A 28,000-nucleotide genomic window follows, 5' to 3' on the forward strand; every position below is an offset into this window, starting at 1 on the left:
GGGCACGTGCACAACAGCCATGAGTCTTAGGCGAGCCTTCCCCGTGCTACGCTCCGCCCTCTCCCGCCGAGCCCCTCTGTCTACAGCGCCGGCGACCCGCGAGCAGCACGCCGCGGACCTGGAAGCCGTGCGGGGGCGCGGGGCGGCCGAAGACGCGCGGCCGCCAGTGCCAGCTGTGGACTTCGGCAACACGCAGGAGGCATACCGGAGCCGGCGCAGCTGGGAGCTGGTGCGCAGCCTTTTGGTGCTGCGCCTTTGCGCCTCGCCCGCGCTGCTGGCGCGCCACGAGCAGGTGTGCTGGGGCTCGGGGACGCTGGGGGTGGGGTGCGGCCAGGGCCCCGCGGGCCTTCGCCGGTCCTGGGAGCCGTTATGAAGTTTCAAAGTGGAAAGCGGGGCCTCTGGAGCATCGCCTGTGGCCGGGAAGTCAGGAAGGAAGGTGTATCCTGCACGCCCTTTCGGGCCCGTGAATTTTACTACGTGTCAGTTACTGGAAGCTAAAAACAAAGATTAGTTTAAATATTAAGCTATATGCTGCTTGCAGTAATACACAGTGTTCACCCGAAATTTAAAATTGAGTGTCGTCTATGTTGCCCAAAGGGAAGCCTGGCCGTACTGAGCGGCTCATAGCCTGGGACCCCGGAGTTCTTGGACGCTGTGACCCAGGGGATCCCCAGACATGGTCACTCTGAACAGACAATGTTGAGGGAGAATGGGACGCTTGCTGCTCAAATTTCCGACTTTTGAAACTTTAACACAGTTACATTGAAAAGTGTGAGGGCTTTGGGGAAGTGAAAAGCAGAAGTGTCTTAGCCGCTCTTGGTCAAGGTGATCCTGGGAACAGTTTAAAAGCAAGGGTCCAGTTGGTGCTGAGGGTCCTGAAGGCGCTTCAAGCAGGTGGTGTGGACTTCTCAGTGAGACTGTGCTGAGCGCACCTTAGCTCCGGGCAGAGGCTAGGGAGACTGGACCCAGGAGGAGCACCAAGCCACACCTTGGGCATACATGAAGGTGAGGACACCAAAGATGGGTGGGTGATGAGGGCAGAGTTAGAGTTGGGTGGCTCTGAAGGGGCTAGGTTCAAAACCAGCAGAGAAGCCAGCAGAGCTGTGGGTCTTCGGGTACTATGGGCAGCAATGGGAGGGACATGTCAGCTCCACCGTCCCTTGGGTGCCTGCCTGGGGCAAGTGCCAGTGCACTGTGACTGTGCTGTGGGTGCCTGGAGGAGCAAGGAGGCTTCTCCCACGCTCCCCTCGTGTTCTACCTGTGCCCTGGGGACATCCTTAAGGAGCCCGGTAACTGTGTGGTGTGCTCTGCCTGTCTTCCGTGGGACCTGTTCCCCCTGTCATCATTGCTGGTGGTCCCACTGGTGACAGTGGCCTTGGTGCCTGGTGCTGGAGGAGACGGGGCAGAGGCCAGACTTCAGAGTAGTGGGCCGCTCACCAGAACCTGGTCCTTCTTGTGCTCTGGCCTGCAGCAAAAATTCCTCCTGCTGAGCCAGTGCAGGTCTGTGCAGCTCATGCCCCAGGGAGTGTCAGCCTGCAGGAGCCCAGTTTGAGCTGTGGCATTGGCTCAGGACCCAGTGGGGGCCTGCACTTGCCCGAAGGCAGGCCTTTTTGAGAAGGGTTTAGAAAAGTAAGGTCTTCCATGATGAAAGCCTCTGTGCTTGGGTGTGAGCCAGTGCAGGAGAATGTGGGGGAAGGGGCAGTCAGGGAGGGGAGAGAACCGGCTTTACCTGTCCTCGCTCTGCAGACATGTCTTTGAGTCTTTTACGGTGTTTGTGTTACTGGTGCAAGTTTCTAAATCCACGAAGGATGTTCCTACCTGGGGAAGAGGTGGGGCTCTCAGGTAGTGGCACCCCAGGGCACGCCTGATGCCAGGATGGTTTTAAAGGGGCTGTTTTGCTCTGGAGTTGGCTTAAAACTGCCAGCCCTGCACCATGTGCTTCCATAGCCCTCTGTGACAGGCTGGCCTCCCCTTTGCCAGGGTGAGAGGGTCGGTGACCAGCTCAGGTTACCTGGGTGGCCTTCACTGTTGTTCCCTCTGACAATAGGGGAACAGGAGGGGAGCGGGAGGTCACCAGCCCATGACCCCTGGACCACATCTCAGCATCAGCCTTGCTCCTGCTCCTTCTATGAACATTGGCTGGAGCTGTTTTCATGCTAGTTGGGTAGTTATGACAGAAACTGGGTGGCCCGCACAGCCTAAATTATTTACCACGTGTTCCTGGGCGGGAAAGTTTGCCAGCCCTAGAGTAGACAGTTGGCCCACTTCCACACACACTGTGTTTCTGACAGTCCTCAGAATTGACGTGTATGATGTCCGGGTTTTTCCAGAGCTGAATGCTGGTTTTCAGGTCCCTGTTTCTGCCTCGCCTGCCTCTGGGGTGAACTTTGATATATCCAAGACCTGGCTTTTCCTCCTTCTAGGGTGCTCTGACCCACAGACTCGTGACTGCTGGCTAGGGCTCTTGTGAGGTGGAGGAGGCCTGCCCGTCTCCCGGGTTGACACTTCCACTTTCCATTTCTCTTCTTCTTTATAAAAATGATGAGATGCAATAAAATCAGACACGGCACAGACAGGTGATGGCCTGGAAACCTTCACCCTCCCTCGTGTTGCCGCATGGCTCCTTAAGAATTTCCGTCTGTGTGCCAGCCACGGTTCAGGTGTGTCGGCCTTTGAGAGGCTTGGGCTGTTTGGGACTGGTTTGTGGATGAAGGTGTGTGACTGACTCATGCTTTTGCTTAGACTAGTGATTGCTCCCTGAGACCCTGATCCCAAGAGATGTTCCTCACAAAAAAGTGGGGTTCTGTTATTCACTGGGTTTGAGAAACCTTAGACTGTTCCTGCCTTGGAGCTGGAGCCGGGGATAGTAGACACACGGGAATTCCCAGACAGATGGTGGGTGTGTCCTCCCAGTGGTCATCCCCCTGCCCCTCCTTGACCTCATTCCTTCCCACCACTGTCCCCAGTGCAGGAGCACCGCGTCACCTCCTAGCCAGGCAAGCCCTGCACCCTGGATCTAAGTTAGCAAACACCTCCCGCCCTTGCCCTGGCCGGCACTCCCTCACCCCCATTCTGAATTCCATGGAGGTACCTTGCCCCTCCCTCCTTCTGGGTCTCCTTGCCACTAGGATGGGAGCCCTGTCATCTGTTTTGTTCACCCTAAAATTGTGTCGGGCAGGAGGCAGTTGCTTGGGACATTTGAATGATGATGGCAGAAATTTGGGGTGTGGCGAGATATGATTGGAGGAGAAAGCTGAGTCGTTTGGGAGGCTGTCTTCCCCTGGGGGACGTACTCTCGGGCTGCCGGCCTGCTGCGGCCTGGATGAGTGTGCTGAGTCCCCGCTGGTCCCGGGTGGATGGTCATCTCCCAGACCTTTGTGGGTGGTTACCTGGCTCACTTTTAGCCTATGCTTTCTCCGGCAGAACTCATACTCACTCAGAGTTTTGTGTGTTCATCTGTTCAGCACCCACTGGAGGGCCGGCCCCTTGCCAGGCACTGTTTTAGGGACTTGGAATAAGCAGTGAACAAAACATTGAAAAATCTGGGTTCTCACCTTCTAGAAACTCACACCAAATCCCCCTCTTCCCCAGCATAACCTGCAGAGGTGTGGATACAGAGAATGTTATGAACACGCCCACTGCTGTTCCCAGAGAGAGCTGCCGTTCACTTCTTTATCCACCGAGCGGTAGTCAGGCGACTGCCATGTGCCACTGGGGTCACCCATGAGCGTGAGGGCAGGGAGGCAAGAGCAGCGCCTAGGACTGGCCACCCTGCATGAGGAGTGGGGCATGGACAGTCACTGTGAGCAGAGAAGCAGTCTGCTTCGGGTGGTGTCACCGTAAAACCAAGGCCATGAGCCGAGTTTGGCCCTGGGGAGAGCACGTCAAGGCTTTGTGACGGGCGGGCGGGGGAGCAGGAGTGTCCTGCTGGGGACATGGGAGGCCAGGTGGCCCAGGATAGCCGCTGCCCTTTACCTTTCAGTTGCTCCGTCTTGCCAGGAGACTTCTGGGGCAAAGGTTGTTCGACAGGCTGATGAAGATGACCTTCTACGGGCAGTTTGTGGCTGGTGAGGACCAGGAGTCCATCCGGCCCCTGATCCAGCACAACAGGGCCTTCGGCGTGGGCTCTATCCTGGACTATGGTGTGGAGGAGGACCTGACCCCCGAGGAGGCCGAACGCGAGGAGATGGAGTAAGGCCCACGTGGCACCTGCTGGCAGCCCCAGCACACCGGGGCTGGGCTGGGCCTGGCTGGGAGAGCTCTGCCCACCTGACTAACGGCAGCCCTCCTGGGTCTGCCTGGGGTTGTGTTCTTGCCCCGTGAGGATGACAGCTCTGGGCTTCCACCGAGGCCTTGTGTGCCGAAGCTGGAGGAGGGGCGAGGATGGGGTCAGCAGACTCTGGTCCCCTGCCCGATCAGCCTGGTTTTGTACAGTCTGCAAGCTAAGAATCATTGTTGTATTTTTAAATGGTTGAAACAAAGCAAGAGTAATGTTTTGTGACACGTGAAAATTATGTGAAATTCAAAGTGCTCTCACCCTACAGGGGCAGAATTGAGTGTCCGTGACTCAATGGTGGCCGCTGGGTGCTACCCAGCAGTTTACAAAATAGGATTGCTGACACTGGTGTTGGAGGTGCTCTGGCTTCCTGATCTCCTGCAGCATCTCTTCTGGGGATTCTGACCTACTGGGCAGGTCCCACGGTCCCACCCTTGCCTGGCCCCTGAGATGATTTCCTGATTAGCAGGTGGGCCCCACCTGGTGGGTGTGGAGACTGCCTGGGGGTCCGAGGAAAAGGGAATGTGCTGCCAGGAGCACACGTGTGGCAGGCGAGCCCAGCGGCTCCTGCCGAGGTCACCAACTGGCTGCAGGGCCCGTTCTCTGGGCAGTGAGTATGGGGACAGATGGGCATCCCCCGACCCACCCTCCTGGGCCATAGGACAGAACTCGAGGACCATTTCACCCTCTGCTTCCTGAAGTAGGAGCCTTATGGGAGATCCAGGCAGAACCAGCGCTTTCTTTGCAAAACGCCCAGTTCCTGGGCTGGTGCCTGCACCCCTCCACCCTTCACTGGCATCTGGGCCTCTAAGTCCTGACAGCAGCCGCGCCTGACCCTGTGAGGCTTGGGAGGCTTGCTGAGTAACCTGCCCTGTCTCAAGCTCTGGTGTTTGCTCTGGCCTGGGGAGGGAAGGGGAGGGGAGGGGCACGGAGGGGAGGGGAAGGCGTCACATGAGGCTCCTGCCCTGGGAACGGAATGTCCGAATGTCCGAGCTGAGCTGCTGGTGGATTGGCCTGGGGAGCCAAGCCCCTGCCTTGTGATTTGCTGTCTTGAAGGCAGGGTTCTCCAGCTCAGCGCCCCGGTGTTCCTAGGGGGGCTGTGGGCTGGGGCTGCAGCCTGCACTGAGGCTGCCTGTTGAATAACTAATGGGCTGTATCCCCGCTGGGTCTGGGTGAGGGCTGGTGGTTTCACAGTGGGATTTTCTCTCTCTGGTATGAAAAGACTTCCTTCCCAGGGCGATCCGCCTGGCTTCCTCCCTGCCCTGCAGGGGAGCACTGGGAGGAGGGCCGGCTTCGCCCTATCATGGGCACTGGAACCTGTGACCCTGGGCCACTCTGCTGTTGGTGCCCCTTGTCTTGCAGGAGTCCTGCTTTGTGGGCTTTGGGACGTGAACGGCAGTCCCTTCCTGTCCTAATTTGGTGGCCGCCGTCCGATGCCAGTGGCAGGGCTGCTGCTAGGCAGCCCTGTGTGCTCCGTGGAGCCTGGCTGAGGGTGCAGAACCAGGCTCATAGGCACTGATCGAACATCCACGCCGTCGAGATGCCACACATTCTCCATCAGGAGCCCCTGTGTGGGGAGCGGAGCCCCTAGACCCTGCTCTGGGGAATGATGTAGAGGCCACTGCCCCAAGTTAAAGCCACAGGAGTGGAGTGGGGTGGGGCGGGGAGCGAGCACAGGCGGTGGGGCCCTGCCCCAGGCATAACCATAAGAGGCACAGAAAAGATGGGGGCGTCTGAACATGCAAGAGGCCCAGCAGGTGCCCTGAGGACGTGGCCCTGGGAGGAGGGGGTCCGTGGGGCTTCCCCAGGTTAGGAAGCTGGAGGTAGGAGGCCAGAGGCGCAGGAGGGAGAATAGCCATCCAGGGAGGGGGTGGGATGGTGTTTCCCAGAACACTTGTTAGAAGGCAGAGGCCAGGAACCTAACTCTAGGAGAGGAGCCTTGCAGGGTCCCCCCAGCAGGCTGAGGGCCGTGGGGAGAGGGCGCAGGGCTGGGTTCCTCTCAATGATTGGCTGTGATGAGGTTGTGATGAGGATGGCTGGGGACAGTGTGGCCAGCAGGTGTGTGTGTCCTGGCTGTGCAAACCCAGGGCTGGCTGGGGGCGAGGCCTGGGCCTTGGTCCCCAGGGTGGAGGCCGCTCCTTGGGACTGGTGTGCGCAGCGTCTTGGGTGCTGCCTGGAGCCAGGGCCTGGGGTACCACAGGCTTTTCTGTGTTCTTCTCTTGCCTCCTGCATTTCACTAGGGGAGAGCTGGTGTGAGGGCGGCCGGCGTGGTCACCCCTCACTTTTCACTTTTTTCTAAAAGGTGTCCAGCCAACAAATTACCTGATGCAGAGCTGAGCTTGGAGGTGGCTGAGGGGATGGTTGGGGTCTTCCTGCCACTCCTGCAAGCCCCTGGGTCGCTCCTGCGGTCCTCTCCTAACCCCCTGCCCCCGGGGGCACTCCATTCCCTCCTCCACATCTTGGCCCGTGCACTTACATGTGCACGCATGTGTCTGCACGTGTGTGCATGTGTGCACATGTGTCTGCACGTGTGTGTGTGTGTGTGTACAGAGCATGCTCTTCTCTTCATGGTGACACGACACTCCCCTTCCCCCCAGCCTGGTAACTGCCATCTTTGTCTCCTCGTGATCCACTCACCGGGCCTGGTCAAGAGTGCAGCCCCGCCCATGCTAAGTGCTGTCTGCTCTGGGATAGGCCACTGCCCCTGATCACGTGGCTGTGTGGCCGGCTGGCTCCCCTGTGCCTTTGGAGCTAGGCTGGGGCTTGGAGGGTAGAAGGCCAGCTGTGGAAATGCTAATTGGGACTGTCACACGGCCCCGGGCCCCTGGGGGCCTCTGGGTAGTGGTGTCCCCTCAGTGGAGGGCAGTCTGCCTAGAAGGTGGATACCTGCAGGTTATGGGCTGTGTGGTGACAGAGCAGGCCCGAGCCTTCCTCAGCTGCCAACCTCGGGATGAGGCCCCTGCCTTGGTGCAGATGGTGGGTGCCATGTCATGCCTCCACCTCAGTGGGCCACAGCTGCAGGGCGGCCTGCGTTGGGCCTTACAGGTGCCCTCTCTGTCCTGTCCTCATGAGGACTGGGTATATTCAGGTATGATGGCCAGGGGAGGCCAGGGGAGGGTTTGCATTAAAAAAATAAATTGTGGTTGCTGGTTTGAAAATAACCCTGAGGAGCGCGGGTGGAGGTGGGGCCGGCTGTGGGCAGAGGGCAGAGCAAGGGGACCCGCTCCTTGGCTCTGGGGATAAGGAAGCTGGTGGTTTCCCTCTCTCCACCATCCTCAGCCCTGACTGGCCCGTGCCCCGCCTTTTCCTCACAGGAAGGAGTACCCCATGGCTAGCCGGCCTCAAGGACCTACCCACACCCTGGGCTGTGTATTGCTTTATTTCCTCCTCACCCAGTGTAGGGAGGCGGCCTCACCCAGGGGGAGACCCAGGTTCCTCCGGAGCAGGGCTTGTAGGCTGCCAGGCTCAGAGAAGGTGACCCCGGAGGCTGGGGGCGGGTGGGGTGGCATGAGTCACTCTTACCTGGCCAGGTGACCCTGCCTTCCTCTTCAACCCTCCTGGGTCAGGGTCAGGGCTCAGCCTCTACTTCCTCCCACCTGTGCCTCCTCAATGGGACGCGTTTGTCACTTGTACCTGAGGTGGCGTGACCGCGACCCTCTCCCTCTTCTTCCCTCCTGCAGGTCCTGTACCTCAGCATCGGAGAGGGACGGCCATGGTGAGTGGGAGGCAGCCATTCAGGAACGAGCCCGCTCCCCACCTGCACACACCCCCGGCTCCTCCCCGTGTCCCTGGGCACCCAGGCCGTCATTATGAGTGGCTGACACATCCTTACGGCCCACCTGGGGGGCCGGTGCACTCGGCCCTCGGTGGGTCTGGGCTTTGCCTTCCTGCCCTGGGTTTGCCACATGACTAGGGTGACCCAAGGAGAAGGAAGAGTGGGCGCCAGGATGGGCGGGTTTGGGGAGCAGCACAGGCAGGGGGCCGTGGGCTCGGGGTGGGATGGGGCTGGAGCTGGAGTGCGGCGCTGGTGGCGGGGTACGGGCTTGGGGGTGTGGGGAGGTGGCTCAGGCCGGATGCCCACCTCTCCAGGCACCAGTAAGAGGGAGAAGCAGTTCCAGGCCCACCGGGCATTCGGAGACCGCAGGGATGGCGTTGTCAGCACCCGCACCTACTTCTACACCAGCGAGGCCAAGTGTGACAGCCACATGGAGACGTTCCTGCGCTGCATCGAGGCTTCAGGTGGGGTCCTGCTTGTCGCTGGCCTGCCACCCGCCAGGCCCAGCCTGGGCTGACCTCCACTCGAGGAGATGCTGGTGTGGGAACACAAGGCCGGGCCTGGAGTGTTTGCTCAGGGCTCCGTTCCCATCTCTGTGGCCTCGGTCCTGAGGATGACCTGGGCTCACACCTGAGTCCAGCCCCTTCCTGAGGAGCCTGGCTGCCTACAGGAGGGCGCCTCCCCTCTCCTGGGTACCAGGTGTCCAGATGTGGGCCTGTCAGCGGGCCAAGTGGCCCCCAGTCCCAGGCAGGGGCTTGACTCTTGTCACATGACCCCTGGCTCTGCCGAGGGCCACACCATTCCGGGAGCTGGTGCCACGTCCTCTTTAACAGAGAATTCTTCCCCGCGTGGCCTCTGGGTGGGAACACCAGCTACGGAGGTGAGTTAAGCCGCGAGGTCACAGAGCCCTCAGCGTCCATCAGGTCTCCAGCAGCCCTCCTGTTAGTAGGTCCCACACCTTCTGAACACTTTAAGGAGTGGGAGTGAGCAACGCCCAGAGGCAGCCTCCTAGGAGCAGCGCTGGGCACCCCGGGCGGTCAGGCAGACACCCGGCTGCCCAGTGTCCAGTGCCAGGGGCGTCTTCTTGGTTCCCTGCCCACTCTGCCTGGGGGCAGACAGACGGGGAGGGCCCCACAGAAGCAAAGATATGTGTCGTGGGCTTCCGGAAGCCAGAGGAGAGAATGGCGGTGGTGGTTGAGTGCCTCCTGCCTCCAGCTTGTGCTCTGCTGGGCGTGTCTGTGTTCGGTGAACCCCTAGGGGCAGCCCCGGGTGCCGAGGGTATTGGAGAGGAAACAGGCAGGGATTGAGTGGGCAGGCATCACCAGCTCCTTTGCCCACTGCATTCCTGGACCCACGTGGCAAACTCAAACCCTGCTGAGTCACCAGTTCCCACCTGCATGGTGGGGCATCTGGAGCAGCCGAGTGTAGGGTGTTTGCGGGCTGCGTAGGGTCGTTGTTCTTCTGCCATGGGTGGTCAGCCAGCCCAGGCGTCTGGGTCCTCGGTGGGCTCTCCCCTCCTGTTGCCACGCCCCTCGGCCTGAGATTGCCAGGCAGCCACCAGAGCTGCTTCTGATGGCCAGGCAGCCTGCCCGGGAAGCATGGCCACTGTGGGCCTGCTTGGGCCTGGTGGGCAAGGGAGGAAAGATGCGCTGGTGCCACTGCACCGTCTCATCGGGTGGCTGGATTGTTCGTGCTCTGGGGGGGTCTCAGGGCCCAGGTGCAAGGTAGACCCAGTACCATGTGTTGTAGGTAACTAATAGGAAGAACGGCCACCGCCTGCCTCCTGAAGTCTGTCATATGTGGATGAGAAGTATCCTAACTCTTTTTTTCTTTTTTTTTTTTCTTTTTCTCTTTTTGGCTCCGTTGGGTCTTCGTTGCTGCATGCGGGCTTTCTCTAGTTGCAGCGAGCAGGGGCTGCTCGTCGTTGCGGTGCGCAGGCTTCTCATTGCAGTGGCTTCTATTGTTGCGGAGCACGGGCTCTAGGCGCGCCGGCTTCAGTAGTTGTGGCGCACGGGCTCAGTAGTTGTGGCTTGCGGGCTCTAGAGCGCAGGCTCAGTAGTTTTGGCGCACGGGCCAAAGTTGCTCCGCGGCATGTGGGATCTTCCCGGACCAGGGCTTGAACCTGCATCCCTTGCACTGGCAGGCGGATTCTTAACCACTGTGCCACCAGGACGTCCCAAGAAGTGTCCTAACTCTTGAGTGGCACAGATTCCGGGCGCAGGCTCAGGGTCCCCCCCCACACACCCCCCCGCACTGACGGCTCTTCCTGCGGCTTCTCATAGGTGGTGCCAGCGAGGATGGCTTCTCAGCCATTAAGCTCACTGCACTGGGGAGACCCCAGTTTCTGGTAAGTGTCAAAACCTTCCACCCACAGGGAGTTTGTAAGAACTTGGGGCTGCCGTGAGCGTTAAGTGAAAGCTCGTGTGCTGGTGCCTTGGCCCTGGGAGCCAGGCACACGGGTGGCATGGGGTGGCTCGGGCTACGTGGGGGTCCTGGGAGGGGGCTGGATGTGCACCTGGGATGGCAGCTCAGGCCCGCATCCGCAGCTGCAGTTCTCAGATGTGCTGACCAAGTGGAGACGGTTCTTCCACCAAATGGCCGCAGAGCAGGGCAAGGCCGGGCTGGCTGCCGTGGACACGAAGCTGGAGGTGGCTGCACTGCAGGTGAGGCCGCCACTCCGTGGTGGGTGTGAGAAGGTGGGCCAGGGAGGAGCCCTGCCCAGAAGGCATTGGCCAGGCAGTGTCCGAGGTGGGTTCCCAGGGCCTGCTGCCCAGCCCCCAGCTGCTGGGTCGGTGGGGAGGGAATCTGAGCAGAGATGGAGGATGTGCTGGGTGGGAGGCTTGGAGCGGGGCTGGCCCTGCCAGTAGCCGAGCTCTGTGGACCTGCAGGGATGGGCAGGTGTTGGGGGGGTGGGCAGCGGGGAGAGACTATCTCTGGAGCAGAAACCCAAGGCAGAAGTGTAGCCAGTCTCAGTACTGGCATAATAAAGTCAGCCTAGCATCACAGGCCAGCAGGCAGGGGCAGGAGATCTTCGTGAGCAGGCCTGGGAGATGGCAGTGGGACCAACACCCTCTTGCTTCTGAAGGAAAGCGTGGTGAAGATGGGCATCGCGTCCCGGATGGAGATTGAGAACTGGTTCACTGTGGAGACCCTTGGCGTGTCTGGGTAAGAGTAGCCCCCAGGCTGAGATTTCGGGAGCAGCTGCCCTGGTTCAGCCAAGGTTCTGGCTTAGCCCCAACGCCTTCCTCCAATCCTGGTCGCCCTCTTCCAGGGCATGGGCCCCCTTGAACCCTAGGGCTTCTTACAGAATTATTTGGGCTGTGGAGTAAGGGTGCCACACCCAGCCGTCCCAGGACCCATCTGGCAGGCGGGTGAAGGGTGAGGGCAGCTGAGATCCCGGAGGGTCCCAAGCCTCATTGTGAGGAGCTGGGGGCTGGCGGCAGTGTGCCGTCCCCTCCTGCCTGGTCTCCCGTGTCCAGCTCTTCCGCGAGCCTGATGTGGCCTGGGTGGTCTCGGCCCTCATGTAAGAATATTCATGTTTTGGTTTCTGTTTTTTAAACAGAGGACCATGTTTACATTTTACCAGTCTTTCAAAACTGAGCACTGAGGCAGGTTCTGTGGGGTTGGGTTTGGGGGTGCTCCTGCAGGGAGGGGGCTGGTTTGGGGCCGTGGTGAGGCCGTGTGTCCACATGCTGACGCACCTTCTCCCACAGCACCCTGGACCTGCTGGACTGGGGCAGCCTCATTGACAGCAGGACCGAGCTCTCCAGGCACCTGGTGGTCCCCAACATGCAGGTGACGCTGTGCACGTCTGTGCCCCCCACCTCACCGTTCTCGCAGGGTCGTCACGGAGGGTCCCCGCTCACACCGCCAGGGCTTCCTCAGAGTGGCGCTGGGTCCCCAGGATGAGTGTCCCCACAAGCCAGGCGGAAGCTGTTACCTATTCTAGTCGAGCCTCAGGAGACCCACGCCGTCCCTTCTGCCCAGTGTTGTTTGTTAAAAGGGAGTCGCTGTTGTTTGTTAAAAGGGACTGGCCTGTGTTAGGGGGAGAAAAATGAGACTCCACCTGCCCCTGGGAGGGTGATCGGGCATTTGTGGCCGTGCTTGAACGCACCACTGAGCTGGGATGGGAGGAAGCAGCAGAGGTGCCTTGGGAAACACCGCACAGACGCTGCCTTTAACAAGCTCCAGCCTGGCGATGGAGGGCCCAGGAGGGGTGTGCCTGAGGCCTCGCCGGGAGTGCCCTGGGCAGTATTAGTGGGCAAGCGGGGCGAGCAGAGGGTCCCCCGTGCTTCACGGACCTGCAGGGTGGGTGCCTACTGCTGACCTGCCCAGCGCCCTGAGTGCCACCATCTGGGGCCGATGCCTCCGTCCCCCTGTTGCATGTCAGTCTGTGATGTGTGGCCAGCCAAGTCTGCCTGTAGGCACAGTTCTTCTTCCATGTCCTCTGCCTGCTAGGGGCTGAGTCTTTCCAGGTGATTGGGTGGGTCAAGGGTCACTTCCTGAACTTTGCACAGGAACAGAAGGGGGACCCATCGTGAGGATCCTGTGCAGGCCGTGGGAGCCGACTCCTTGGGTGCAGGCTTGACCTGGGGCAGCCAGCCCTGTGAGGAAGGGTGTGCTGGTGGGCAGCGCGGTTATGGGACGCTGTGTGGCCGGCGGGACCCTGGACAGGACACTGACCTTAATGCACAAACAGGGTGGCAGGTGGAGAAGGGGGCGCGGGGATGAGGCCCACTGGTCCCGGGTACCAGGCACTGGGTATCGGTAGGCCCTGCACCAGGGGCGAGAGGCTGCCCACGGGAGTGGGGGGAGCGCTGGCCTCGAGAGCCCAGGTCTGGAGCCGTGCCGTGGCCTGACTGCGCTGCCCCCTCAGACAGGACAGCTGGAGCCTCTGCTGTCGCGGTTCACTGAGGAGGAGGAACGGCAGATGACGAGGATGCTGCAGAGGATGGACGTCCTGGCCAAGGTCGAGGACCCTGGGATGTGCCGGGGTGGGGGGGCACCCGTGTCACCCGGGCCCCAGACAGACCCTCTCTCCCCGCTGTGCCCCTCAGAAAGCCAGCGAGGTGGGCGTGCGGCTGATGGTGGATGCCGAGCAGACCTACTTCCAGCCGGCCATCAGCCGCCTGACACTGGAGATGCAGCGCAGGTTCAATGTGGAGAGGCCACTCATCTTCAACACGTACCAGTGCTACCTCAAGGTGCGCCCAGCGTCTGCTGTGGGGAGACAGGCCCCCAGGACCAGCTGCCAGCGGACCCGTCCCCTGGGCCTCAGACCCCAGACAGGGTGCTGAAGGAGCTTTTGGAGTCCATGTAACGTGCCTTAATCGCCAGATTTCGAGTGACTGTTTACTCCCGCCCTTTTTAGCTTGGTTCCCTCTAAGGGTCTGATGAAGGCTCTGGGCCCCTCCCCAGCCTCGTGCGTGTGCCTCAGGGACCCTTGAGCACAAACTCTGGCGGCTGCTCAGGGACCAGCCAGGTGTTTGGAGGACTCAGGGTAGGGTGGGTGTAGGGGCTGCGGGGACAAGGGGAAGTGGGTGCGTGGGGTCCAGGCAGGTGCTGACAGCCCCCAAGTCACCACAGCTGCTGGCCCCAGTGCCCCTGCTGACTACACACTGGGGGGCACCCAGGCCCCAGGGAGGCCCTATGGGACGCAGGCTGGAGGGGGGCCCATCCTGGTCATCCTCAACTTTCGGCTCTGGCCCACAGGACACCTACGATAATGTCACCCTGGATGTGGAGCTGGCTCGCCGAGAGGGCTGGTGTTTCGGGGCCAAGCTGGTGCGTGGTGCATACATGGCCCAGGAACGTGCCCGCGCCCTGGAGATTGGGTATGAGGACCCTATCAACCCCACCTATGAGGCCACCAACGCCATGTACCACAGGTGCGCTGCCCTCTTTGGCTCCTGGAGCCTCAGAGCTTCCCGGGGGGGTGGGAGGAGAAACCGGGAAGGGGCTGGAGCTGACCCGACGTGACCCTGTCCAACGTGGGAGCAACCCGGGGGTCAGAACCAATACCTCCTCTGCCTTTGTTTTACTTTTTCCAAAACCATTAAGGTTTTCTTTTTTTTAATATAAAAGTCTACTTACTGAACTGCCTGGGTTGATAAAGATGAAAGCTGTACCCCGGCAGCCCTCCCCAAATGGCACAAGGCCTGTTTGCTTTTTTTTTTTTTTTTTTGTGGTACGCGGACCTCTCACTGTTGTGGCCTGTCCTGTTGTGGAGCGCGGGCTCAGCGACCATGGCTCACGGGCCTAGCTGCTCTGCGGCACGTAGGATCCTCCCGGACAGGGGCACGAACCCGCGTCCCCTGCATCGGCAGGCGGACTCCCAACCACTGCGCCACCAGGGAAGCCCCTGTTTGCTTTTTAATTCCACGCCAGGATCGTCTACTGTTTTGCACCTGCTTCTGCCTCTGCCCCTGCAGGGGCTGTGCAGACCTGACTCACGCGTCACCCTCCCCAGGTGCCTCAACTACGTCCTGGAGGAGCTGAAGCACAACTCCAGGGCTGCAGTGATGGTGGCCTCGCACAATGAGGACACCGTGCGCTTCACGCTGTGCAGGTTGGCCCCACCCCCTTCCCGCTGGGCGCTCCTGGTGGGCAGGAAGCGTGGGCAGGCAGTGGGTTTTGGGGGGACATCTGTGGAACGAGCTGAAGTGGCGGCTTTAGGGCCCCCAGACCCCCTGAGGCTGGCTGGGCGTTGTGCTGCAGTAGCCAAAAGGCTGTTTGCAGTTACTTGGGTTTTTAACATTAATACCAGACTTACTAAAGTTTCAAATTAAAAAATAAATTTCATTAGGTGAAATTTAAATGTGAAATGTTGGAGCCCTCAGATGTGTTGCCTCATTTATAAACAATTTCTCAACACTTTAAACTGTTTAGAATTTAAGATAGTCTGTTTTCTCTTTAAATGCCTGTCCCATGGAGCATCCTTATAAGTCAGTTATAGGAATGAGGTGAAATAAATATACATTTTTTTCTTTTGGCCGTGTTCTGGGATTTCCCCGACCAGGGATCAAACCCAGGCCCCAGGCAGTGAAAGCGCCTAGTCCTAATCACTGGACTGCCAGGGAATTTCCAATCACCACGTTCTTTTATCTCATATCTTAACCCAAACTGGACCACAGCAGGGGTCCTAGCTCCCCCCCCCCCCCGCCCCGCCACAGGAAGCTGGGCGGGCAGTGGCCTTGCTGGCCCTTGCCTTCCCCAGGAGCAAGGCAGGGGCCCCCCTCCTACAGTGGGCACCCCAAGCCCAAGGCTTGGGCCGAGTAGTGAAGGTGCAGGGCGTGCACCCAGAGGCACTTGCAGGCTCTGCCTGGAGGGTGACTCTGGTCGTCTTAAACCATTCATTAATGTCGTGCTTGTCCTTCTCATGCTGGGGCTGCTTTTTCATGGTGTGAAACTGCAACTAAAGGCCACGATTTCTAATGCTCTGCATTTGCAGCTGCTTGGTTGTGAACAGGAGCGCTGAGGCCAGCAGGGCTGCCAGGTGGAGGTCAGACTGTGTCCAGGCTCCCTCTGGAGTCCTGCTAGGCTGGGGTCAGGCTGTTTCCTTGCTGGTGGTTGGCTCTGACTGGCGTCCTAGCCGGGTGGATTGTTTCGCTTTCTTCCCTCCATCCCTGGGGCCTCCTTGGACGCCCCATCCTACCCCTGGACGTGGGATGGCCAGGGACACCTTTTGTGCTTGGGGAAGATTAGTTTTGGTTTCTTTTTTTTTTTTTTTTTAATTTATTTTAAAAATTTTTGGCTGTGTGCGTTGGGTCTTCGGTGCTGCGTGCAGGCTTTCTCTAGTTGCAGCGAGTGGGAGCTATTCTTCGTTGCAGTGCACGGGCTTCTCACTGCGGTGGCTTCTCTTGTTGTGGAGCATAGGCTCTAGGCGTGCGGGCTCAGTAGTTACGGCGCACGGGCTTAGTTGCTCAGCGGCATGTGGGGTCTTCCTGGACCAGGGCTCGAACCTGTGTCCCCTGCATTGGCAGGCAGATTCTTAACCATTGCATCACCAGGGAAACCCCAGTTCTGGCTTCTTTGACTTTTGAAGGAACACAGGGCTGAGTTGAAAATTTTAAAAGCTGGCTCTCACTTAGGCTTAAAAGTACAATTCTGTGATGGAACTGTGATCAGAAGTGGTCCGTGCGGCACCAGGGTGCACCCCAAGACGATGTGCACAGAGAGGCCCTGGCTCCTGCCTGGCAGTGCCGACCTCCTGAGGTTTCCATCACCATCTCAGCAGCCTGTGGTTGCCCCGTTTTAGGTTTTTGTCACAGGCTAGTCCACTCAGCCTGACTAGGCAAGGACAGTGAAACGTCTAAAGGTATAACCTGCCCTCAGAAGGGCTTCCTTTCACCTGATTTCTGGATCTTGCCACTGGGAGCATGTGTGGCCTCCCCATCTTGGCTGCGGTGGCCTCCTGCCCTAGACACGGCTCCCGCCATGCTGAGTGCCAGCTGAGCGCTTGCCCGTCTCACAGGCTCCGCGGCCCACGCCAGGCCAAGGTCCTGTGCACCTGCTTCAGGGGCCACAGAGCCTTGAACACCTTGGGCTGGTCTTCCCAGGGGCAGCAGTGTGGGCCTCTGATGCCACACATTAGAGACGTCAGTCAGATTAGCTTTGGCTGAGTTAACAAACCAACCCAAAATTCAGACGCCTGAACACAGTATGTTCTGTGAGCCAGCAGTGTGGGCTGGGCTCTGCTTCGGGCTGCTTCTGCTGGCCTTGCCTGGGGCCTATCCTGCATCCGTGGTCACATGGTGTCTGGTTGGCCCTAAATGGCCTCATTTGTGGCTGGGACAGCAAAGCGCACTGTCCTACAGGCCAGCTTAGGCTTCTCCACAGGTGGTCTCAGACTACCAGAAGCCCTGGAGGGGGCAAGCCTCTGCCCATGTCACATTTGCTATCGTTCTGTTGGCTAAAGGAAGTCATGCTCAGCCCAGATATTGCCGTCCAGATGGAGAGAACCTCTTTCTGTGCTGGGCAAAGCTACAGTCACATGGCAGCAGGCATGGACACTGGCAGGGAAGGGGCAGCAGCAGGGGAGGAGTCAGTTTTTGCAGGACGCCACATGAGTGTTCCCACCACCATCAGGCAGCAACACAGTGGCAGCCCTGCTCTCACGGGGGACAGAGACATGTAAGCTGGGCAACACTGGGCAACACTGTGCAGACTGGGGCCCCAACCTTGGAGCCTAGCCCTGGGGGAAGGAGAGAAACGGTCTGGGATGCCCCTCACGTGGAGGCCCAGGGTAAGAGGCGCTAAGTGCTCTGGAAGCCTGGGGTGGGGTCCTGAGACAGTGAGAAGGGAGGGGGGCTCCAAGGGCAGGGATGGGGACCAGCAGGCCCAGCCTGTAGCCTGGGTGAGTGTGAGGACCCAGGTGGAACACGCCCCTGTGGGGTGGAAGGATGGGGGCAGGCTATAGACTGCTGGTGCTGATAGGCTGAGTCTGTATCTGCACGTGCAGGAAGCCAGAGGTAAAAACGTGGGAATCATTAATGCACAGATATTTCAAACCCTGGGAATTTTTTAAAGATCCTACGAGGGGAGGTGTGAGGATAGGAGAGGGTGTGGACAGATTTGGGGGCCCCCACCTCAACGTCTGAGTAGCACTAATAGAAATTCGAGCCACATCTATTAACCCCAAATGTTTCATAGCCACGTTAAAAAAAATGAAGTTAATTTTGATATACATTTTAATTAACCCCACATATCCAAAATAGTACCATTTAAACATGTTTTCAGAAAAACAGTGAGATATTACATTCAGTTTTCACACTGTCTTCAAAAGCCCATATGTTTGACACTTGCAGTGCACCTCAATTCAGACCACCCGCCTTCCAAAGGTTCAGTTGCCACCAGTACCTGGTGACTGCCTTACGGACAGGGCAGGCAGCAAGGGGAGGATGAGAAGCTGGAGGTGGGGTCGCAGGGCTGGAAACAGAGGCAACGTAACTCTGAGGGGTTTGAGAACGGGATGGTGGGAGGGCTGAGAGCTTCCCAGGCCACACCAAGGGCTGGCCACTGGGTGAATCTGCCTTGCTGGGTCATAGTGGGTAGCAGGGAAGGGGCCATCGGGGAGCAAGCACAGCAAGAGGGAGGCTGGCTGGGGAAGGGGGGCACTTGGTGGCCTTGGGTTGAGGCAGCGGCAGCAGCAGCAGGGAAGAGGCCTGGTCTATGCAGGAGACAGCCTATGCCCACGCCCTACCCTGTGGGTGGGGATCTGGGGGTGGAGGGAGGGTCTTACCCACCACCCTGCCTGTTCACAGGATGGAGGAACTGGGCCTGCACCCCGCCGATTGCCAGGTGTACTTTGGACAGCTTCTGGGTATGTGCGACCAGATAAGCTTCCCACTAGGTGAGCTGGGCTTCCGGTGGGGGGGCAGGGGGCAGGGGCGGAGGTGCTGGGACTCACCGCCTCCACCCCTGTGTGCAGGACAGGCAGGCTACCCCGTGTACAAGTACGTGCCTTACGGCCCTGTGATGGAGGTGCTGCCCTACCTGTCCCGCCGAGCCCTAGAGAACAGCGGAGTCATGAAGGGTGCCCAGAGGGAGTGGCAGCTGCTTTGGCAGGAGCTCAAGCGGAGGCTCCGCACGGGCAGCCTCTTCCACCGCCCGGCCTAGTGCTGTGGCTGCGTCCCAACGCATCCTCACCTGGGCTGCGACCACCCAGGGCTACAGCCCGACCCCAACCTCACACACAACACCTTTTACATCCCAAACTGTGAGACCCCGCTGGCCCCTGCCCGTGGGCACCCAGGTGCGGGCTATTTCCGTTACCTGCCAGAGCTGCTGGGAACTGTCAGAAACCGCCCTCCAGTGAGCGAGCATGGCTGCATCTCTGCCCACCCCCACGACCTTGGGCCTGAAGAACCACCTACTGCAGGGTTCAACCCATGGGCCCTGAGCCCCACAGGTGGGCAGTGGCTGGCTGGGAAAGGTGGCCTGTCAATAAACCACTGTTTCTGCAGCTAAGAGCCCTTGACTCCAGGCCCACGATGTTCTTCCCTGCAGAGCCCTCATGTGCAGTCAGTGGCAGAGGGAGTGGCTCCGATGGCCCGAGAAGCCTCATGCTCAGCCTCTCCTGTGTCACGCGCCCCCGGCACACCTTGGGCAGGGTGGACCCACCAACACCTGCCTTCAAGCTGTATTGCAGACCCAGCCGCGCAGGGCACTGGATACCCTCACCTCCAACCCCACAGCTGGGGCTCAGACCAATGCAGACAGCGCACTCCCCAGAGTGGGCTTGGTGCTTCCCCATCCTCAGTCTCTTCCTCCCTCAGACCCTTCCTGCTGCTCTGTGCCCTTCACCCCAGCGGCCCCAGTGACCCACACCAGGCTCTGGCTGCTCTGACCGCCCCACAGAGCAGACTGGATGTGGCCCTAGTGCCCTCAGACTTGCCCCAGGGAGGGGCCTCTGTGACATGGGGGTGGGGCCATCTTCTGCTGATTCCCCTGTAGGCCACGGAGCCCACAGGCAAGGGCCCTAGCTAGGCCCTGGTCACGACAGGCACCACAGAGCTGTCATGCAAGCCACGTGCAGGCCATGCTGAGGTGTCTTTATTTCTCGGGGTCACATGCAGCTCATGAGCCTTTCCTACTCGGGGGCTGCACCTGCCAAGGGAGGGGCCGAAAGCAGAACACATCGGAAGCCTGGGGCAGACAGCCGGAAGGCTGGGCCCACTCTTCCCTTTACCTTCCCACCCTAGCTTTGGATAAAAAAGCCCAGGTGAAGGTGGGTGGCAGACGCAGCCCAGGTCCACCTAGCTTCTCCTCACGGGGTGCCCCTCCTGCAAGCAGCTGGGAGGGTGGTGGCCAGACTTCAGGAAGATGAGCGCCACTCAGCTTTCTGCTGCCTTTGGTGACTGTGGAACAGGGTTGTCTTCCCAGCCAAGATGGGCAGCGGGTCACTGGCAAGAACCCTGCCTGCTCATAGTGCCGCCTTCCCCACCTGGCAGCCCCTCTGCTGCAGCTTCCGGATGAGTTCCAATAGGTTCATCTGTAGCGTCAGCTCCTGGGATGCAGAGGGGCCACTGTGAGGTCCCCTTTAGCCCTGGCAAAGGCCCCAGGAAGCAGCCTCCTTTACCCAAGGACCCAGGGCAGATACCAGGACCTAGAGAGCACCAGGCTTGAGCCCATGGGGCTGACTTCCAGTGAAGCCTGGCTACCGCCTGCCAGAAAGGGGCAGGTGTTGGGACTCCACCTGTGGCAGGGCCTGCAGTTGCCCTGGCTTGGCGTAAGTGGAGGTGTGTGCAGGGATGTAGGGGAACTGCACACGAGGCCCTGTAGGGCATAGCGAACCCGGGGAAGGTGGGCAATGCCCTGTGGTCACGTGGCTTACCCTCCTGTGGCGGAGGCAGTGTGACCAGCCTCCATGCTGAGCACAACGCAGAAACCCTTCCTGGAGCCTCCCTAACTCACCATGTCCCCTGTGTCCACACACCCTGGGCCTGGGCTCCCAGCGACCAGCTAAAACCCCATATGGAATCTAGCCTTGGGGACCAACATCCCCTGGGCTGTGCCGGGGCAGGCCTGTGCCACTGACCTGCGGGTTGGTGGTCACATAGAAGCCGGCGACCCCTGCCTTCTCCAGTGTGCTCTGCTGGTCCGCCACCTTCCGGTCCAGCTCCAGGACAATCTTCTGGTCCATCGCCCGCTGCTCCTCACGGATCCGGTGCTCCACCGCCTGCCACGGTGAAGGCAGCTCAGGGGCTCAGCCTCCTGCCCATCAGTGCCTCACACACACATTCCTGGCCTGTCACCTCCTCTGGCCCCTCCCCACCTCCCAGTGGATCCAGCTCCCAGACTATGGATGGATCCCGTACTGCACCCAGGTCCGTCCCTCCTTAGCCACACAGAACCCTGCAGAGGGGCTCAGATGACCTGCCCCAAATGCCCTTCCTCCAGCACCTCCTGTCAGGTGTCCTCCCTTTGCTGTGCCAGGCCTCGACCAGCCCTGACAGCTCGGGACCACCATGAGCTGGCCAGATGCTGGCTCCACCTCTGCTGACTGTCAAGCTGGCCACCATCTCTGGGCCTTTGCGTATGTTTCCTCCCCACTGGAGCTGCGGCCAAGCCCGGCTCAGCACCTCCTCCCTGCATGCCCTGGCTTGGGGCTGCCTTGGGACCCTGCACACGCCTCCACATGCACCCCACCACTGGTGGCTTCTTGGTTATGGGTGGGCCTCTGCGTTGTTCCCAGGCAACGTGGGAGCAGGACTTGCTGGCTCCATCATCCCACCACTGCCCTCATCCCCAAGGCCATGGGGCACAATGGCCCCCACTCACACCTGCCCTGTACAGGCCCAGCCCATTAGGAGCTGCTGTCTCGAGGAGCAGGAGGAGGGGAGTGGGGGGATCACACACTCTCCATCCACTCCAAGCACACCCCAACCCCCGACAGTGAAGAGCCACATGTGGGCACATGGAGCCTTCGCGGCCCACCCCAGGCTGAGGCCCAGGCTGGCCAGTGGCTCCCAAGCCACCCGGAGCCCCTCCTCTACGGCCCTCTCAGCAGAGCTCAGGTGGTGCCCACCCTGCCCACACCCCTACCTCTAGCTCGCGCTGCTGGGCCGCCTGGAGCACAGGCAGGTTGTGGGGCCGGCAGGCCTGCTGGGCTTCCTGGTGTTTCTGCCGCAGCGCCTGCCTGAGCACTGGAAGGGGACGAGACCAGAGGGGTTATCAGCAGGTGGCAGAGGGGTAAGGAGGGGGCCTGCTCCAGCTGTCCCACCACCACAGGGAAGCAGGGCAGAGGCGTGGACGTGAGGGAGGCCTGCACTGGGAGCTGGGTGGAGCTCTGGACACCCAGCCCCCAGCCCACTCAGGCGGGCCCTCACCCAGGGTACGGCCCTTCTCCAGCAGCAGGGCTCCAGGGCACTAGAGAAGGGTGAGGCCAAGTGTATGGTTATGGGGGTGGAGCCAGGGCTGCAGCCTGAGCTCAGAGAATTGTGGATAGGGAGGGAGGAGACTGCAGTCTAGAGGTTTCTAGGCTCAGATGCTGGCTACAGGCCAGGAGTCCAGCGTGACCTGCCATCATCCAAGGGACATCCACTGAGACATCCAAAAGACCACCCAGGCAAAGGCCTGGGAAAGGAGGACGAGGAGAGTGGCCTCTGCCCTGGGGTGTGGCAGTCACTCCCCCTCAGTGCTGCCCTTGGTGGTGGTGAGGGGTGCAGAGCCACCCTGTACCCTATCCACAGCTCCTAGAGGGAGTACAGACCCTGAGCACAGACCCTGAGGGGCCCAAGGATGTGATGAAATAAAATTCATATTTTAAGTTAAGACACGCAACATTTAAATAAAATTTTTTCTCTGCTCATTTGAGCCTCCTCCCTTCCCTCCACTGAACATTGTGCATCTGCATTAAGCATGAACCAGACTCCCCAATGGCAGAAATACCTGCTCAACCACAAAGATCAATTTTTCTCCTTCTGGTGCCAGCCATGTAACTCCTTAGGAGGTAACATTCCTTTCTCAGTCCTCTAAGGGGTCATGATGACCCACCACTGGCCTTGTACGTGCAGATGTCTTTGGTGGACTTTATGGACAAGGCCACAATATCATTTCCCTTAAAGACAGCGATTGGTGCAGAACAGACTGGTCAGACGACCTGGGGAGACACTGGGCTGGAGTTCTCAGCTTAAATATTTACTGATGACCTTATTAATGTCACTAGCTATATTTCTGCCTATTTTACAAGATTATTGTTTCTTTAATGACCAAATGTGTGGCTGAGCCTCCAATAAAGATAATGATGACTATAAGACCTGAAACAACTGACCAAATATATAGTTCTGTAAGATCAAGGATTGTAATAGTGTAGCTCTAGATGTGGGAAGAAGCAACAACAGGGCAATAACAGACTAGTAGGACAGGCAGCCCGGAGGCCTTGGGCTACTGTTAGTTAACGGGGTCTAGTCTGGTAACAGCACATTGAGTGGCCTATCAAGGAAATCCTCGCCTGACCTGGGAATGAGCATTCCTAACACCGTGGGACAAATTGGTCATGAAATGCCTCCCAAACCTTGGTCGAAATTAAGACTGAAAGAGGGGCTTCCCTGGTGGCGCAGTAGTTGAGAATCTGCCTGCCAATGCAGGGGACACGGGTTCGAGCCCTGGTCTGGGAAGATCCCACATGCCGCGGAGCAACTAGGCCCGTGAGCCACAGCTACTGAGCGTGCGTGTCTGGAGCTTGTGCTCTGCAACAAGAGAGGCCACGACAGTGAGAGGCCCGCGCACCGCGATGAAGAGTGGCCCCCGCTCGCTGCAACTAGAGAAAGCCCTCGCACAGAAACGAAGACCCAACAGAGCCAAAAATAAATTAATTAATTGTAAAAAAAGAATAAAGTAACACTGATTTAAAAAAAAAAAGACTGAAAGAGAAGGGACTGTAACAGAGAGAATGTTGCCCAACACCCAGTTCTACAAGAATCAAGTCATTAACCACTGCAGTCGCTGACCTACCTGAAAGGAATTCAGGGTGAAGATCGGGATGAGGCACTTTGTGCTCTGGGAAAACTGGCAGAACTGGCCCTCAGACACTTGGATATTTTCAGGAGAAAATTTTATGAATACAGTTTGTTGCATCTTCCCATACTTAGAAATGCACTAAAACCATTAACTAAGCTATCTGTTCCTCGTGAATAGCAGTAACCTTCTACCAAGCTGCATGCTTGGTTACATGTACCCCTTCACCAAAATCACATATATACTGGCCTCCCTCCTCACCTCTTTGGAACAGTCCTCAGAGCTTTCGGAAAGACTGTCTCCAGGTTAGAATCCTCAGGTTGGATCGACTATAATTTTCCATTTCTTTCTTAGATTGACTATTGATTAATTTTTCAATAGATGGCATGAGCCGGCAGAGGCCATGTGCCAGGGAGTCTGTGTTGCTCCAAGAGGGGCCACCACGACCACCAAGGAAAGCTTCCACAGTCCCCACTAATTGTACAGGACTGGACAGAAGAGAAAGGTAGCATGGGATGGAAAGAAACCAATCACAAAACAGAACACTCAACACTATGCAGCCAAAATCCTAGACTAGTAAGTGTCAAGTGGCCAGATCTCCCCTGTGAGGAGGGGTCCCGGCTATAAGACACAAGGCCACCACTCGGTCCTCGGCAGAGACCTCACGTTACAGCCCTTCTCTGGAGGACCCCTGAGGTTCCCCAATCTCCTGTTTCTTCGCAGTGCGTGCACATCTCGACTATGGCATTTATCACACTAAGTGAGTCTGAAGCTGAGGGCCACCCTCAAGACATTTCCATAACAAAGAGATGAGAAAGACACTCCCCAGTTAACATTTACAACGTGTGGAGGCAGGATGCAAGAAAACAGATAAATGCAGGGAAATGTCATCTTCACCCCATTTATCAACGTCGCTACAAATCTCAGGTCAACTTCCAGATTCCACAGGGCAAGCAACCAGAGGCAAAAAGAGAGCTGCACCCACTGCCCGGGCGGGGGCCTGGCCTTTGCAATGACCAAGGAAAGCAATGGCAGCCAACCACCACCTGCTAAGTCAGAGGAAGGAAAAGCAGAAAGTCACAGGCACTTTCCCGCTGCTGACAGCACAAAACCTTCCAAAGGACAAGAAGCGAAGTGTCTGAAGAGTTATCAAAACTCCCCACTAAAAGGAACCAGGGCTCCATGGAGACATGGCTTTTTCCCTTGCTGCCCCCTCTCCCTTTAAAAAAATTATTCTGAGTGCCTGATTTGCTCCCTGAGCTACTAAGCTCTGAAGATAAACAAAAATCACCAAAACGAGAGCAAATACTACTTACTGACAGCCTGCATTTGGCACAGACCCAGTCAAAGGCAGGAGGAGTGGGAAAGTTTTACGGAGGCAAAGGGGAAAGGTCCATCCTGATGGAAGGTTGTTGGTGTGGGGAAGCTGGAAGCAGGCCGTCAGAAGAGGGGCTGAGGCTGGGAAAGAACAAGAAAAGATGAGCCTGAACACCTTCCTGTACCAGAAAGCAAGAAGTGCTCCAAGAATGAGGGGGACACATCAAAAGGACACAGGAGCCAGCCCACTGTTCTTCCACTGGCCAAATGTGGCATGATTTGAGCGTTAAAAGGCATCAGCTATGTACTTTGGATTTGTGAGTATGCATCTCATTCCTCAATAACAATGTGTACAGGGACTTCCCTGGTGGCGCAGTGGTTAAGAATCTGCCTGCCAATGCAGGGGATACAGGTTTGATCCCTGGTCTGGGAAGATCCCACATGCCGCGGAGCAATGAAGCTCATGCGCCACAACTACTGAGCCTGTGCTCTAGAGCCCACGAACCACAACTACTAAGCCCTCGTGCCACAACTACTGAAGCTCGCGCACCTAGAGCCCGTGCTCTACAACGAGAAGCCACCACAATGAGAAGCAAAGGCACCACAACGAAGAGCAGCCCCAGCTCACTGCAGCTAGAGAAAGCCCGTGCCCAGCAACGAAGACCCAACGCAGCCAAAAATAAATAAATAAAATATAATTATATTAAAAAAACATGTACAAAGACAACCATCCAAACATTTAGGGAAGAAGTATTACCAATTATACACAAATTCTTCTGGAAAACCAAAGAGAACACTTCCCAACTCATCCTGTGAAGCGAGTATCACCCTGATACTCAAACCAGACAAAAATGTTACAAGAGAACTACAGGCCAATGTCCATCACTAGCATAGAAGTAAAAATTCTTAAGATTTTAGCAAATCAAACCAACACAGACAAAAATAATAGTTCATCATGACTGAGTAAGGTTTATCCCAGGAATGCGGTTTATCCCAGGAATTTAAAAAATCAATGTAATTCACCGTGGTAACCAAAAAGCCACTTGATCATCTCAATAGATGCAGAAAAAAGATTTGACAAATCCCAACATCCATTCCTGATAGAAACACACTAATCCTGGGGCAGATGTCTATCATGTGTGTATCGTCATGTTGTCCAGTTTACAGAAAACACAGAAAGTGGAGGAAGAGGTAAAATGTCAACACGAGGAGGCAATCCAACAGATCCACAGTGGGGACGTTCTAAGGCAGAATACCCTGGACTCTTCAAAAAGTCAGCGCCACAATAAATGTTGGGAACTGTTTCAGAAGCAGAGACCAAAGTAACCAATGGCAATGCATGACCACACACTGGATCCTTATAAAGGGACTGACAATTTGAGACAAGTTTCGGTATGTGACCGTGGACTCAATGTCAGAACACACCCTGGAATGATTCATTTCTATCCATTGTGGTTACAGAGGAGAGCGTTCTTGTTCTAGATCGCTGGTTCTCAGTACTGGACCAAGGCTGACCTCCAAGGATGTCTGGAGACATTTCTGGCTGTCATTATTGGGGGAAGGTGCCACTATAATCTAGTAGTTAGAAGCCAAGGATGCTTTTAAACATTCAGCAAAGAACCATTAAGACTTGTCCAAGGACTGGCGCAGTGGTTAAGAATCCACCTGCCAAAGCAGGGGACATGGGTTCAAGCCCTGGTCCGGGAAGATCCCGCATGCCGCGGCGCCCGTGCACCACAACTACTGAGCCTGTGCTCTAGAGCCTGCGAGCCACAAGTACTGAGCCCGCGTGCCACAACTACTGAAGCCCGTGCGCCTAGAGCCCACGCTCCACAAGAGAAGCCACCGCAATGAGAAGCCCGCGCACTGCAACGAAGACCCAATGCAGCCAAAAATAAATAAATAAAGAAGAAGGAAAAAAAAACCTGTCCAGCCACAAATGCTAACAGCGCTGCTGTTGAAAACCCTGGTCTAGAGGAATGCTGAGGACCCCTGGTGAAGCCCTGTGGTGTTGCACATACTTACGGACACAAAGAACTTTGTCAAAACTTCAGTTACTGAGTGTAGCTGGAGAACGTATAAGTATTCATTATATTATACTTCCAACTTTTCTAAATACTTAACCTTTTTCAAATAAATAAAAAGTTGGGAAAAAATAAAATAAGAAAGGTGGGAAATCTGAGGGGGCGGGAAGAGCTGACCAGCATACCTCGCAGGAAGGGGCTCCGGAGGCCCCTCCCATTCCCAGTAGGGATGCCTGGGAGGGGCCAGGGCTCCCAAGGCTTTGGCCAAACGCGTGGCTCAAGTGGAAAAGTTTTTGGATTCTGGAGGGTGCCTCAGGGATCAGTGCAAGGGAACTTGATGCGCTGCGGAAAGGAAACTGACACTAAAGGGCGCTGCAGAGCTGTCAACACTGCGGGGCATCACTGCGGGCGGCCAACCGCCAACACCAGACCTGCCAGTGGGCTGACCAAGCACAGAGGCCTTGGGCCATCCTGCCTGGAAGGGGAGTGAGGGCACGCGGGAGCGCGAGCAGGGAGTTTCTGGATGTCCTGCGAAAATATGACTTTGCAACTGACAAAGTAAAACCGACTTGACCCATTTGTCATCAATGGCCCCGCGCCCTCAATCCGGTCAATTTCAAGGGCTTCTTTCGAACGGTATCCGCGGAAGGCCTCCGCCCGCAGAGACCGGAACTGCCCGGGCAGGCCGAGCTCTCGCGCGGGGAGCTGGGCCGTCCCGTCGCCCCCGCGCACCTCGGTGCTCGTTCTGCAGCCGCAGGCGCTGGTTGTACAGGCTCTTCTCGGTGAGGTGCTGGATGTCCAGCAGCCCCTGCACGATCTCGAAGACGGTGCCGTCGAGGAGCGCCAGGGCCAGGTCACTGAGCGTGGTGTAGGACAGGCGCTGCTGGAAGGAGCTGCGGGAGGAGGGCGCGGTGAGCGGGGCGGGGCCGAGCCGCCTGTCCGCGGCCCCGCCCACCCCGCGTGCCCCGAGGCCGCGCACCTGGGCAGCTCCTTGACCAGGCCCTGCAGTGCCGACAGCAACTGGTAGTGCCGCTCCTGCTGCCGGGCTCCGTCCACTGCCTCCTCCAAGGCGCCGGAGTACCGCTCCATGGCGCCCACACCCCGCCAGCCGCCGCCGAAGCGACGCGCGCCTCTACGTCAGTCCACAGC

General features: G+C 58.0%; 2 protein-coding genes across 2 annotated transcripts; one reads left to right on the top strand and one right to left on the bottom strand.

Moving 5' to 3' along the window:
• Window positions 1-19: 19 nt before the first annotated feature.
• Window positions 20-18,674, top strand: PRODH (proline dehydrogenase 1; the record flags this gene model as incomplete). The annotated part of the gene is made up of 14 exons (XM_082667573.1): window positions 20-292; window positions 3,983-4,191; window positions 7,957-7,991; window positions 8,366-8,515; window positions 10,334-10,398; window positions 10,598-10,714; window positions 11,137-11,216; window positions 11,765-11,846; window positions 12,928-13,020; window positions 13,109-13,255; window positions 13,764-13,939; window positions 14,521-14,619; window positions 18,314-18,402; window positions 18,481-18,674. 14 exons carry the CDS (start codon window positions 20-22, stop codon window positions 18,666-18,668), a joined length of 1,803 nt encoding a protein of 600 aa, XP_082523699.1. The 3' UTR covers window positions 18,669-18,674.
• Window positions 18,675-19,920: 1,246 nt separating this feature from the next.
• Window positions 19,921-27,986, bottom strand: LOC309830782 (protein DGCR6). The gene is made up of 5 exons (XM_082667574.1): window positions 27,831-27,986; window positions 27,584-27,744; window positions 21,597-21,697; window positions 20,590-20,730; window positions 19,921-20,058 (listed from the first exon to the last, which is right to left on the bottom strand). The coding sequence occupies exons 1-5, from the start codon at window positions 27,938-27,940 to the stop codon at window positions 19,975-19,977; spliced, it is 597 nt and encodes a 198-aa protein (XP_082523700.1). The 5' UTR covers window positions 27,941-27,986; the 3' UTR covers window positions 19,921-19,974.
• Between the last annotated feature and the right edge of the window lie 14 nt (window positions 27,987-28,000).

Source organism: Grampus griseus (genome assembly GCF_964374135.1).
Source record: "Grampus griseus genome assembly, chromosome: 12".
In the NCBI taxonomy this organism is placed as follows: Eukaryota; Metazoa; Chordata; class Mammalia; order Artiodactyla; family Delphinidae; genus Grampus; species Grampus griseus.

Coding starts and splice junctions, on each gene's coding strand:
- LOC309830782 (XM_082667574.1), bottom strand. CDS start 27,940: ATGGAGCGGTACTCCGGCGCCTTGGAGGAGGCAGTGGACGGAGCCCGG. Junction 27,745..27,830: donor CTGGTCAAGGAGCTGCCCAG/GTGCGCGGCCTC, acceptor CTCCTCCCGCAG/CTCCTTCCAGCAGCGCCTGT. Junction 21,698..27,583: donor GCTGCAGAACGAGCACCGAG/GTGCGCGGGGGC, acceptor GTCCCCTTCCAG/TGCTCAGGCAGGCGCTGCGG.